General features: G+C 40.0%; 1 protein-coding gene across 1 annotated transcript; it reads left to right on the top strand.

Moving 5' to 3' along the window:
- The first annotated feature begins 8,650 nt into the window (after nt 1–8,650).
- On the top strand, nt 8,651–9,205 carry LOC137634409 (uncharacterized). Its single transcript, XM_068366805.1, has one exon. It carries the CDS (start codon nt 8,651–8,653, stop codon nt 9,203–9,205), a length of 555 nt encoding a protein of 184 aa, XP_068222906.1.
- Nucleotides 9,206–15,139: the final 5,934 nt, after the last annotated feature.

Below are 15,139 nucleotides of genomic sequence, written 5' to 3'. Positions count from 1 at the left end.
AAACAGACCAAGCGACCATACAGTAAATTCTAGAGACTGCAATGCTTTTGACTTGGAATTGAAAAGACTAGCGGAATATACTGATCATGGTTACTAGGGATGTCATAAACTGTGGCTATGTAAATATACAATCTGTAGGTAATAAGACTGTTCAAATTCGAGAATTGATAAGCAAGAAATATTTAGATATATTAGCATTATCTGAAACATGGCTAAATAACTTTGACAAGGCAAAGATCACTGAAATGACACCCCCCACACATGCCTTCTTTCACATACCGAGAGAAGGTAGGTCTGGTAGGGGTGTCGGACTCTTTATTCATAAAAGTCACTCAAATCTCAAAATGTTGAAAAGAATTAGTGTAACAAGCTTTAAATATATAGAAATAAAATTTACGCCAAAAAATAGAAAAATATCCTTTGTAACAATCTGTAAACCTCCTAGAACAAACTCTATTATCTTTTTTGAAGAATTCGGTGCTCTCATTGAGATGATTATCATGGAAAAAAAACGAATTAGTTATCTGTGGAGACTTCAATTTTTGGATGGATGACGCATCAAATCCTGACGCTTTGGCATTTAGTGAGTTATAGAATCATATCGACTATTGAATAATGTCGACTGCACAACTACTTTAACTGGTCATATGCTAGACTTAATTACAAGTGATAACATGAATAATATTGTATCTGATATAAAAGTTGAAGAGAAATGTACTATCTCCCCGGTACACAAACTTATTACGTTTAGTCTACCTCTACAGAAACATGCATTAGTAAAGAAAATAAACTTTAGACATAAATCAAATTTTTCTTCTACTGTATTTATTGAAGTTACAAAGAAAATAAATGAAGCCATCAACATTCCCTGTGATCATGATGACCAACATCTGTTAGGAGCTAAGTGTGGTAAATGTCATGACCACTTACAATAAAGTGAGTAAAAGTGAATATGATACCATGTGCCCACCAATGGAAAAGACTATAACCGTAAAAGACCAATCTCCTTGGTTCGATGGAGAGACTTTTGTATAAAAGAGGGAAAAAAGACGTAAAGTAACAAAGTGGAATAGGTTAAAAACTGAAAGTACTGGGTAGAATACAAAACTGCTGCGTGTCAATATAACTACCTACTAAGAAGGAAAAAAAATGAATACTATAAGAGAAAGATCCTCGAAGCAGCAATAGACATAAATAAGTTATATCGTCTCCTGAATGGTATAATGGAAAATGTAAACGAAAAGAAGCTACCTGATGGATACAGTGACCAGGAACTAGCAAATAATTTCCTAGTATTCTTTAAAAACAAAATTGAAAACATAACCAGATCATTTGTAAATACTCAACATCAGATTAATGATACACCAGGCACACAGACAAAATTAATACGATTTAACAACATATCACAAGATGACATCACCAGAATTATCAAGAGATCAAAGAAAACAAACTGCGCGATTGATCCTATGCCAATATCTGAAGTAATTGGAAAGAGAGACTTTCCTAGTCTAGCCGAAATAATAATGAGAATAGCAAATGCAAGCATTGATGAATGTAAGTTTCCTAAATCTGAGAAAATGGCTATAGTCACACCATTTCTGAAAAATGCACTGGACTACCAGGAATTAAGCTCATATAGACCTATTTCAAATCTATCCTTTGTCTCAAAAGTGCTTGAATATGTAATTCTTGAACAACTAGTCATCCACTTAGAAGTAATAGAAGCCTTGCCTGACAACCAATCGGCTTACAGAAAACTATACTCTACGGAGACAGCCATCTACTCTGTTGTAAATGATATGCTAGAAATGATGGATGAAAATAAATGTGGTATTTTAATATTGCTCGATCCCGGTGCTTCTTTTGATACTGCTACTTAACGATCTACGGTCCATCGGCGTTGAAGATCAAGCTTTTGAATACCTAAAAGACTTCTTGGTTGGTAGAAATTACTGTGTGCAAATTGGGAACTCTTATTCATCATATGAGCCCTTAAACAGAGGGGTACCTCAGGGGAGTGAACATGGCCCAATCTTATTCTGCATCTATACTATTGGTCTATCGAAAATGCTGCAAAGGCATGGCGTGAAGTTTAGACTATTTATAGATGACACACAATTTTAATTCTCCATAAATGATATACATGACACTACTGAAACTCTAAACCGAATCCTTGATAGTGTTAGAGAATGGATGACATTTAAACAACTAAAATTAAATGAGAACAAAACTGAATTCATGGTGGTGGGCAAGAGAAACAGCGTGAGAAACTTAGGTGATATTCAAATGAACATAAATAATGACTCTGTGCTGATATCTAGTAAAGTTAAAGATCTAGGTGTACTTCATGACTGTAACCTGTCTCTAAATGCCCAAATAAATAATGTAATAAAAAGTGCTGGTTATCATCTAAGAAATATTGGATTTATAAAAAAGTACCTGGACGAAAATTCTGTTAAGAAACTTGTGATAAACTGTGTTATTACCAGGATTGACTACTGCAACTCTATCTACTACAATCTACCAAAAGTCCAACTTAAGAAATTACAAAACATAATAAACAGAGGAGCAAGACTGATAAAAGGTGTCCCACCTAGAGAAAGGATCACCCCTATACTAATTGATTTACACTGGCTGCCAATTTAAGCGAGAATTGAATTTTAAACTCACCAAGTTATCAGAACCGGTCGTTCAAAATACTTGAGAGAATTGCTACATATTGCGCAGCCAACAAATCGTGTCGACACGAGAATAGCTACAGATGGCTTCAAACAATTGGAACCTAGATTTATCTCCACTTTGGGCTCCAGAGCCTTTAAATATGCAGCCCCGAGACTATATAATAAGCTCCCACGAACCATTCGAATGATTGAAGACATTAAGGCTTTCAAGAGGAAACTGATGACTTTCTTATTTCATGAGTCTTTTGACAGTGATGATTTTACAGTAAATGACCAAATGTGACTTGAAAAGATGAATACTGTGAACGAGCAAGGTAAAACGACAGTGGAGGTCCTGTAGAGAGTGGGGTTCCCCTGCTGTATAGGACCGGAAAAGCAGCCATCAAAGTAAGTAAGTAATCACTTCATTTTCGGCCAGTATCATCTCGGCAGTTATTCCATCGTATCAGGGGCTTTCCATATCTTTAGGTTTTTTTTTTAGGATAGTTTGACTTCAAACACACTAAATCCATTCATTTTTAACAAATACTTTTAAAAATTTAGTGAGGAAGAAATATTAGGCATATGCCCTAGAGAGATATGGGAGGTGCATAAGATTACCAGAACCTCTATGATTATATTAACATTTGAAGACCATGATATACCCTCACATGTATACATTGAAATTTAGAGAATTCCAGTTCTTCATAAACAAAAACCTTTTCAGTGTTACATTTAATTTATGGTTGGACATCCATCTATAGTATGCAAAAACTGAAAGATCTGCAACAATTGTTTGGATCCTGAGCATGGAATCTGCACTTCAGTTGCAAAGTGCATTGATTGTAGCTAAAATCACAAAGCAACTTATAAGAAATGTCCTCAGTATGAAATAGAAGAAACAGCTGTTCAGATGTCAGATACAGCACATACCAGTGTGGGATATGCTAGGGACTTCTACCAAAAACCAAAAGTTATGCTAAGGCTTTGACTAGGTAATGTAAAGCATCCTCTTGCTAAATCACCTCCTAAGGCTATTACAGTGCCTCATAATTTAGATTCGGTGCCTCTCGTTAAGAAGGCACCACTTTCTTTCTCTAAATCTGCCACACCTTGGATGAACAGCCCAAGGCTTTCATCTCGTGTAGCATCATTGCCAGATTTAGAAAGAGAATGCTATTCTAGTGAGCTATTAGATGCACCTGTCGTAATGAAGGTAAATAATATAAATAGCTCTCCATCTTTTAATCGAAAAAGAGGGAGACCACCATCGCTCTCCCTTCCAACAAGAAATGCAAAAATACTTATTACAAATAATATGAAAAAATATGAACCTTCAAAAAATTTAAATATATCAAAGATTAATGTCGAGGTTCACTGTCCCCCACGACAAATGAATAAAAAGGCTGCTAAAAGAATATCAAACCAAGCTTAGCGAGACCTACTTTTCAAAGAGAGTAAGAGAGACTCCCATCAATTAAAAAAAACTGATAGGAAGACTTCTGAGGAATCTTCTAAAAAGTAAACTTTAATTTCTTTTTGATATTATAGTGGAACTGTCAAAGTCTGAGGGCTAAATATGAACTTAAGCTCTTCATTCATGAGTGCTCCCCCCTAATTATATGTCTACAGGAGTGCAAACTTGATGATAATACTCATTGTTCTCGCAAATATACTAGCTATAGGACACCGTATGATCAACGAGCAGGGACCCATACACGTTCGTTGAGATGTTCCCCAAATATCTTTGTTTTTTCATACCCCTCTGCAGGCAGCAGTTGTACTTATTGATACAGGAAGAAAATACACTATTTGTTCTCTTTACTGGCCTCCAAATGATATCTCATATGACAATTTGATAGTGGTGATTCAACAACTGCCCCAACCTTTTCTCTTACTGGGAGATTTGAATGGTGTTTTATTAATTTCTTATTTTAAGGGCTGCTATTCTGGTCCTGTACAGCAGGGGAACAGGACCTCCATGGTCATTTTATGATGTTCATTCGGGAGTATGTAACACTTCACAGTGCGTATTGCCTGCTTACTCTTAGATCATCACTATCGAAGCACTCGCTGAATAAGAAAGTCTTCTGTTTCCTTTTGAAAGCCTTAATATTTTCAATTATTCGGATGTTGCGTGAGAGCTTAGTGTATGGTTTCGGGGCCACATATTTAACGGCTTTAGAGCCTACAGTAGACATGTATATACATTCTAATAGTGTGATACCATCTGTAACTATTCTCATGTCAGGATGATTTGTTGGTTGCGCAATATGTAGCAATTCTCTTAGATATTTTGGATGACCGGTTCTGATAGCTTGTTGGGTTATTGTATATATTCTAAACTTAATACTCGCTTTAATCAACTGCCAATGTAGATCAATTAGTAAAGGTGTGATCCTTTCTTTAGGTGGGACACCTATCAGTCTTGTTCCTCTTTTTATTATGTTTTGTAATTTCTTAAGTTGTTCTTGGTAGATTGTAGTAGATGGAGTTACAGTAGTCAATTCTGGTAATTACACAGTTTATCACAAGTTTCTTTACAGAATATTTATCCACATACTTTTTTATAAAAGTAATTTGTTCCGACACAGATACTAACCTTCGCTATTTATTGGGTGTATACTTTCGGCGCAGCTCAAAGACGAGCCATGATAATTTTAGGGAGGGATAACTACCCCATCCGCTAGTTAGCGGGTGGGGGGTGGGGTAGACTGGCTACCCCGCTCACTCACACCTCTCGGCTGAGTAACCACTTTACTTTTTGGCTCGGTAGAGGACAGGCATGCTGCCCTTTTCTCCCGCAAAGACTTGCCTTGATGTTTTTATTTTTCATTTTTTGTTTTTCTTGTGTGTTTTCATTTATCTTACATATATATGAGTGTATATATGTATAAATGGAAATATACGTTGTTAGATACTTGTAACTTTAATTGCTGTTGACATCGTATCCAACTGCCTCCGCCGTAAGGGAGTTGTCATTGCCGCCCTACCCTGCGACTGATGGTTGGCAGGTTCTCAACACTGCCTTGTGTTTGTTTCACTACTTAAAGTTCAGCTGCGCCGAAAGATTCTGAACCCCTAGGTTCTCATCCGAATCTCTCTGTTTCCGCGATCCAGAGTTTTTTGAAAACTCTATCGTCGAAACCCCCCCCCCCCCCTCTACGGGATGAGTCTTCCAAAGGTGTGACTCGATATGTCACTACACTCCCAGCTGATTACTATATCAGCTAGTCTGGTTTCGCCAACACCGATCCTTTCGTTTTTGAAGGACCCACCGTCATCTTTCCTCCACCTTCCCACTTCGAGTGGTTTGGTTAGCAGATGGAAATGAGTGGGGAATGAAAAATTCTTTACATTGCAGTTCATTTCCCCTGGCAGGCCTTGCCTGATTTAGACGGTAGTTTTCTCACTATCTAGAAAGCGTTCGATGGCAACCCCTTTGGGTAAGCGGTCGATGGCAACCCCTTTGGGTAAGCGGTCGATGGCAATTATGACTGGCCTTCTTGAAGCAAAACCCCACATACGAGACTTCACCCTTTTTCGGGAGGCTCGTTCCTGAGAAGTTTTTACAAAACTTCAATGGGTGTTAAAACTTCATGAAGGCCGTATGCCTTCCCGGAGCATGCACTCTAGCCAAGACAAAACCACGAGGTTATGGTCTTAAACTCGGTTCTACCGTTTGATGGAGGCAGTCACCCCCATCATTGTACCCTGGGTATAACAACTTACCTTTTTTTCACGATAGTCTTCGAGACTTTTTATTCTATCCTTACAGGGTTATTGTTTCGAACAATTAGTCCCGAAGGAACATTGTTAGCTGACGTTAAAAGAACGATAGCAACAGCGTGGGCATCTTTTCATTACGTTACGAACGTTTCAAACCCCGCCCACGGGTAAACAGACATCCGTTTCTGTGTAATGAACACTGGCTAGCCCCTCATATAAAGAGGAGGGGTAAACCAAAGGGGAAATGATTGCCTCTATGACTGTATATTTTGTTTGAGAACATGTTCGCTCTCATTCAAGAAAATATTACAGTTAATCAACGATCAAAATTCTTTCGGCAATAATGTTGCGATTCGTCGCACTTACATTATTCCCACAACCGCATTCGTTGCAAACGTTTTCTGGAGGCAAATGGACAAGTACATATATGCGTGCAAGTGATCTTTCTGCCAATAAGGGCTATATACATCTTCCAAATTAGAACTCCGTTCTGTTAAGTTGCATATTTATATCCCTTACTGAAACCAGGTTATTCAGTACATTACTTGGCTACTTTCCTGTAACCAGACATACGGCATTTACGTTCTGCCTCCTTATAGGCATTTTTTCCTTTCCCCCGATCGGAAATCTTAGTCTCCTACAAAGGCTTTGGCTGGAAACTTCTCATAAGCATATCTGTTCCCTAGTAGGGAACATTTAATATAAATGCTAGTTTACCGATCGGAGACGGAGAAGTACGAACGTTTTTGTCCTAAGAAGGAGAAACCTCCGTTACGAACGTTTCTAACGTTCTCCAACTGAGTTCCGGATACGACTTTTAAGTCGATCTACGCATGTATGCTTGTCATGCACACAGTTCGGTGTTACTACTCCGTAGTAGACTTATGCTCTTTACCCACCCAACATTAGATTGAAGATACGTCTCAATCCCCTCTTGGGTTTGGTTGGATGCGTTCGGTGATTGCCGTACAGCCTCTTGTCCGGAAAGCGATCTCTATGGAGATACGCTATTATAGCATAAGCTGTACTGATTAACTGGTTTACCGTTTGGTATCGGTCTTATTCGGCCAACCACACTGGATTAGTGGCAGTTGGAGGGAGAACAGGCTGTTTCCCTTCATCGCAAGAACGTGCAATTAGTTACACGTCTCGACACCATCTCGAGGTGTGTTCATTGCTATGCACTCCCCCCCCCCCTCCTCACCTCTGGGCAATCCGCAGATGATGGGTGGCAGACGAGAGTTTCTGCAAAGAGGCCCGCTTCTCGTCTTCCCTCTGGACCTGATGCTCTCTATAATGCATCAAAGGAGAGAGGGGGGCATATGCCATACCATTCCATCCTCATCTGTTGTCCCGATTCAGAAAGGTACCAGCATTCACCTCTCGTAGAGAACCATCTAGCAGTACAAAGCCTTAGATGGACAGAGGACAACTAGTTGCCCCAATCTGCTCACGTCATTCCTGCATAGAGCGACAAGAAAATCTTACACGAATGCACAGACACCATACTGAGGATAACTTGATTATATACAAGAAATCTAGAGTACACTTTTCCTGTGCAATGAAAGAAGCTAGGCACCAGTATTGTATATCTTTTGTTTCCTCAGTCAACAGTAGAACACCACCATCTTCTGTATGGAGGGAAGTATAAAAGATAGCAGGGAAATTTACCCCCAACCCACCACCAGTGTTGAAGGTGAATAGTCAGTCGGTGACTGGAGAATTTGAGGTTAGCAATGCCCTGGCCGATCGTTTCTCCAATGTATCATGCTAGTGCGAAGCAGCTCCTGATCACCAGAATAGAAGCATTGAAGAATAGAAAATTTTAACTTTTACTACAGGAAAGGAGGAATCTTTTACGGAAAGAGAATTAGATTTTGCACTTGCTACTTGCAATGATACAGCCCCTGGACCTGTTGGAATGATATATGTTAATACTGTAGAATTATTTATTTTAATCATTATTAAAGATAGCAGGGAAATTTACCCCAAACCCATCACCAGTGTTGAAGGTGAAGGGTCAGCATGGGACTGGAGCAACTGAAGTTAGCAATGCCTTGGCTGACTGTTTCTCTAATGTATCATGCTAGTGTAAAGTAGCTCCTGGTCACCAGTTTAGAAGGATTGAAGAACTGAAAATTTTAAATTTTACAACAGGAAAGGTGGAATCTTATAATACTCCTTTTACTGAGAGGGAATTAGATCGCGCACTTGCTACTTGCAATGATACAGCCCCTGGATGAGATGGAATTCCATATGCAATGATTAACCGTATACCTGTTAATACCAAGTTATTTATTTTAAGCATTATCAAAAGAATAAGGCTACAAGGTTATCCAAGTATTTGTGAACTATTCTTTACTTTAATATTTTTGAAACCTGTTAAGGATAAGTTTGTAGCAGCAAACTATCGGCTAATTGTATTGACATTTTGCATATGTAAGATCATGGAGAAAATGGTTAATGCAAGACTGGTGTGGTACCTGGAGAAGAAAAGTATTTTATCACCTATCCAGTGTGGTTTTAGAAAAATGTGCTTGACAAATGATGTATTAGTACAATTGGAATCCTCTATTTGTGAAGCCCTTGCCTCCAAACACCATTATGAAAAGGCATATACTGCATGGAGATATGATAAACTTAAAACCATTCATAATTTAGGATTGAGAGAACTACCATTGTTGATTCATTCATTTATTTTACAGAGATTTTTTCAGGTTAGAGTTGGTGAAACTCTGTCAGAGAGGAAATATCAGGAAGAAGAAGTGCCCCATGATAGTGTGCCGAGTTTAAACCCTATTTGCATTATCCATTAATGGACTATCCTCTACCATTCCTCAAGATATTCTCTCGACACTTTTTATAAATTATCTATCTACAGTATATCATTTGTTGGAGCTTGAATGGCAATGGTTGAGAGAAAACTACTATAAAATAATTCATTGTTGTCCATTTCTGTTGTATTTGGGGAGTACATCTAGACTTGGTAAGTAAAGCTAGATTTTTTTTTCTATTTATTTGATTGCTGGCTGCCATGGATTATCCACTTAAAAGCATTAAAAGTAAAGTGACTTGAGGCTCTGAATCTTTTTAAAGTTTTGATTCATACATCATTGGGGCTTGACTGCAAAACTAAAAAAAGTTATACCAGGCTTTATTTGTTTCCAAAATTAGTTATACTTGTGAGATATACTCCTCAGCTACCCCAAGCAATTTAAAGATTTTAGATCCCGTACACAATACTGGTATCGTATTAGCCACTGGAGCCTTGGGAATGTCACCTATCCCAAGTCTCCTTGTTGATGCTGCAGAATTATTTTTAGACCTTTATTGAAAGTGTCCTATGCTTTGGTATTGGTTTATGTTGCCAAGTCTTCCTGATTTTTTAGCATTTTAAACTGCAATCCTTGTAAGGCTTTCAACTTATTTTCATTAGCACCCAAAATCTCATCAACAACATGGTTTTCAGGTAAAACAATTAATGAACAGTCTTGGTATAGCCAGAAATAGAGTTCTTCCATTTAAAATATCACTAACCTCTCTATGGAAATTACTGGAGATATCTTTTTGTAGATATTTTATTGGGAAAAAAAAGAACATGACTGACTTAGAAGTCAGATCTCTTTATGGCACATGTGGAAGAACGTAGGGAATTTACTTTTATATATACTGAGGGCTCCAAATCTGATGCTGGCATTGGATTTGGAGTATGTAGTAGTACTTTAATTATAAAGGTGCACTCTCCCTAGTTTCCTCTATATTTACGACCAAATTATATGGCATACTAACCTCTTAAAAAAAAAAAAAAACAATAAAAAGAGAAGGAAATTTTACCAGTCTTAGTGATGCAAGAAGTGTCCTACAATCTTTAGAAGTTTTAATTCTACTAATCCTATAATTTTAAAGATTTTATAGTCTCTTTTTATTGTTGGGCTGAGAGGCATAACAGTTGAATTTTGCTGGGTTCCGGCACAGGTTGGTGTGTCTGGAGATGTAAAGGCTACTAATAAGGTATCCCATTCTCTCTGATGGTTTTTTTACCAAGCAATAAAAATTTTCTTTATAATAATTGGCAACAGCATTGGGATAGTTTAGCTGGAAATAAGATGAGAGAAGTAACGAAGGTGATATCCTTTCGGAGGTAGAACTGGATACCCTGAGAGAGGTGATTGATTGATTGATTGATTATTAGTTATCGGGCATCCTGACATCTAAGGTCATTGATGCTGATATTATTTGTTATAGATAAATGAATAATTATTAATTCAGTGTAAAAGAATTAAAGAAAAAAACATCCTTATAACGGAAGACTAATCTTTTGTCATCTCTGCATTGGTCACACTCGGTTGACACAAGTTTCTGATGACTGGCCAACACTAGCCATATTGCGACGGCCATTTGGTTCCCCTGACAATGAGGCATTTTTTAAACCGAATGCCCCGGTTTTTTGAGGTTCTAGGGGAGGATGGCAGGTTCATCCTTGCCAAGATTCCAAGATGTGACGTGTCGTACTATGCTAGTGGTATTTTTAGTTTTATTTCAGAAGCAGGTCTACTGAACGCTATTTAAATTTTAATTTGACATGATTGCTTTTATTGTTTTAATATAATATGCTTTTATTTTTTATTAATAACAAAATGATATTGGTGTCAGTGACCTTAGAATTCAGGATGCCGGAAAACTCCAAATCAATCAGTCAATCAATTCCCGTAATGGTCGCTTTCCCAGGAAGCTGTAGGACCAGAGGTGCCCCTCCCCTTCAGACTGTCTCTCATCCAAAGGACCAGCTTTGTAAGAGGGTCCGGGAAGCGGAGGTGGAGGAGATGGTAGTGAAAGGTACTATCCAGAAGATGGACAAGGAGTCACCTGGGTTTTTCAGCTATCTTTTCTTAGTGGAGAAGGCCACCGGTGGTTGGAGACTGGTGATAGGTCTCTTTGCCCTCAACAAATTCATTCACAAGTCGACCTTCAAGATGGATAACCCAAGGACAGTCCTGGCAGCCATCGGGTAATGTTACTACATGCTGCCCATGAATGCAGATTTCCAGATCTCAATACACCCATCCAGCAGGAAGTACCTCTTGGTCAAGCGGGGGAAGGATGTTCACCAGTCACGAACCCTTGCTTGTGGTTGTCCACAGCCCCACAGGTGTTCACCAGAGTCTTCTCCCTAGTTTCTCTATTGGCCCACAGGAAAGCCATCAGACTCCTGCAGCACCTGGACTTCTCGTTGTTACTTTCCTCTTAAGGGAGGCTTTTTTGAAGCAGAGGGACGACATCCTGACAATCTGTGAGGAACAGAGTATAGTGTTCAACTGGAAGAATTCCTAGATGTCCCCCCTCGACGAAGACGGTATACCCGGGGATGGGGATTTGTATGGTGGTAGCCTGGGCCTTTCTGGCCAGGGGAAGCGACTCAACAGGTTGAATGCACCCTCCCACCTGTTCCTTTTAGGGGTCTCTGGCATCCCTCATGGACTGGAAGCGTCTAGTGGGGCACTTAGTATCCCTGGAGAAGTTAGTTCCTCAGGGCAGGATCAAGCTCCAGCCGGTCCATTGGGACATAATGCAGCAAGTCGAGCCAGTCAACCAGGGAGCTGCTCTAATGGTGGACTGACCAAAGCAACACCCTGAAGGGAATCTTACTACAGGACCCTCTTCTGGAGCTCCTGTTGTTCACGGATGTATCCTAGAAGGGATGGGGGACTCATCTGCTTGACAAGTCCTGGTCAAGGACTTGGACCCCCGAGAAGTAGGCTCTTCACATCAACCGGCTGAAACTTTGGGCAGTCCAGAAAGCATTTCAGTCCCTGGAAAGTCTGGTTGCATGGAGGATGGTAGCCCTAATGTGCAACAACATGGAGTCCTCAAATCTTGTCTGCTCTGCAACCTTAATCAAAGAAATCCTGGAAGGGGCTACATAGAGGGATATTTCTGATGGCAAGGTTCATTTCAAGAAGAAGAAACGCGATGGTGGACAGACTCAGCAGAAGGGGCCAGGTAATAGGCATGGAATGGTTCCTTCAACCAACCATGGCAAGTCAACTAATTTCCATGTGGGGTTCCCCCTCCCATGACCTCTTTGCAACGAGGCTCAATGTAAAGCTCCCAGTGTTCTGTTCACTGGTCCCAGACTCAGCAACAGTCATGGAGGATGCCTTCCTGCACCCGTGGGACAGTCTGGAGGCGTACACTTTCTCTCCCTTCAGTCTGCTGGAACAAGTCCTGAACACACTCCAGGAAGCAAAGGGCATAAGTCTCACATTGGGAGCTCCATGCGGGCCAGACATAGAATGGTTCCTGGACCTCCTTCTAAAGGACCCCACTTCAATAGGTTCCATGAAAGGCTGGTAAACCTCTTCCTCCACTGGTGATGGTTATCTAGCGTCTCCCGAGGCGGCAGGACTTCTCCGTGAGAAAATATGTCCAGATAACAGGCTGTCTGAGGAATTTATCATCAGCCGCCTAACAAGAGAAAATGGCTACGTTTGGTAGGTGGTGCAAGCAGAAGGAAATCAAGCCCTTGAAGGCCTGTCCCTCAGATAGCCAACTTCGTATTGCACCTCAGGATGGAGGTAGGTCTCTCAACCCAGACCATGAAGGGTTTCTGGGCAGCCTTGAGGCAGGTGTTCCTGCTGAAAAGAGTGAACCTGGACATCTCGATGTGCCTCTCCATGCTCATGAAGAGCTCTGAGCAGTCACATCCCCCTCTGCCCTACAAGTTCCAGATTGGTACGTGGCCAAAGTGTTGGACACCCTAAAGAAACCCCCTGTTTGAGCCCCTCTAGGACCCCTACTTGAACCCCTCAAGGATGTCCTGGATAGGGACCTGACATTGGAGACAGTCTCCTTCCTTGCCCTGGCCGCTGGTAAAAGGGTCAGCGAGTTACACGGATTATCCTACGAGGCATGTCAGACGAAGTGGGGGAAAGAGCTGACCTTCCGCTTTGTCTCCTCCTTTGTGGCGAAAACCCAAAACACCATGGCAGCAGACCCCAGGTTCAAAAACTTTTTAGTCCCCTTCTACACCAAAATCCAGTAACGTCAAAAACCTTCTCTGTCTGATTCAAGCCGTGAGGAAGTACCTGGCTCAGACGACGAGGCTACCACCTGCTATCAAGAGCCTTTTTGTATCCACAGTAAGGGTGAAGAAGCCATGCTCAAGGAACACCATCTCGTTTGGGCTGTGGGAAACGATCAGGAGAGCTTACTAGTGAGTGGAAGTCACCCCGCAGAAGTCAGTGAAGCCCCTCGAGATCAGAGGTATTGGGACTTTTCTGGCATTCTCCAAGAACATGGCAGTCGGTCAGGTCTTGAAGGCAGCAAGGCGAGGAATTGGGTGTAATGCGATAGACAAGATGTCTTTTCGGCTTCTACTCCTGATGCCTGGCGGATGATCTAGTAAGGACCGGCAGGGGTCATTTGCATTAGTTAGATAAGCACTGCACATCACAAGGAACTGGCTATCCTTTAATGTATGTAGCCAATGAATTTTCTTTGGATTTTGTCAGTCTATGGAAAGAGAAAATGACTGAATAGCCCCCCAGTCCCAGGCAAAGTGGGATGCTAAAAATCTCCCATTTTATAAATACTAAAGAAAAATTTAAAATTGGTAATTGGAATGTTAGGACCATGAATCAGATTGGGAACTTACCGCAAGCGGAGAATGAATTTATGAAAAATAATTTGGATATCTTGGCCCTAAGGGAAACATGTAAGGAGGTTGTTAAGGGATTCTTGGACAAGGCAATATATATATATATATATATATATATATATATATATATATATATATATATATATATATATATATATATATATATATATATATATATATATATATATATATATAGTCAGGCAGATCAGATTGACTTGGAAGAGATGGGGTAGGAATGATGATGAAACCAAGAGCAGAAAAGGCATTAACCAGAGTGGAGAGCTGTAAAAATTAGATTGCTACTTGCAAAATTTAAATCAAAGCAGTGCAATATGAGTATTATAGTTTGCTATGCTTCAACAAATAATTCACCTTGGAGATCCCTTATCTTTATATATACTTTTTTATTTATATGTTTATTTATTTCTGTATTTAGTTTTTGGAATGGCTTGGATATTTTCACATTCTTTATTCCTCCCTGCTTACATGAATGGGAGAAGGGCTCACAGTTGATAGGTATTTGCATTCAAAGCTATATGTAAGAGTAGTGGATGGTTTGGACCTTTTGTTTTGCGGAACTATTCTGAAGGGTTGGGTCATTGGAATCCGGGGACATCAAATCTTTGAGGTAGGACTCTCGGCTTCTGGCTGGAAACCCATTATTACAGATACGTGGAATGATTCCATATTTTCTTGGTCTCACTTCTAACAGACGGGTTTAGTTTACATCTGTGTTTGTATATCTGTTTTGGTGCTATCTTACGGGTAGGGCATAGAGTGGCTCGTCTGGGAAGTATGCTCTCGTTGTACCTACAGTGGAGAATGCAAATTTTCTTTCCAACACATTATATTATATTAATACTCTCAAGTAGGTAAACCAACCAACAAACCAAAAAACAAAACCAAGCTGGACCCTTTCATGCAGATTCTTCTCATAATGAACCCCCCCCTACCCTGGATATGCTGCCTCACTCCCGGCACTGTTGACGACCTCTGCTAGTTTAATTGAGAAAGATTCTGTTGACAACTAAGGAGCTGAAAAGAAACATTCTACAGATGTTAAAAACAGAGTAATTTAGGCAACATAAGGAAA

The sequence above is a fragment of the Palaemon carinicauda genome, chromosome 44 (genome assembly GCF_036898095.1).
Source record: "Palaemon carinicauda isolate YSFRI2023 chromosome 44, ASM3689809v2, whole genome shotgun sequence".
NCBI lineage: Eukaryota > Metazoa > Arthropoda > Malacostraca > Decapoda > Palaemonidae > Palaemon > Palaemon carinicauda.
This window is presented reverse-complemented; position numbering and strand designations above follow the sequence as displayed.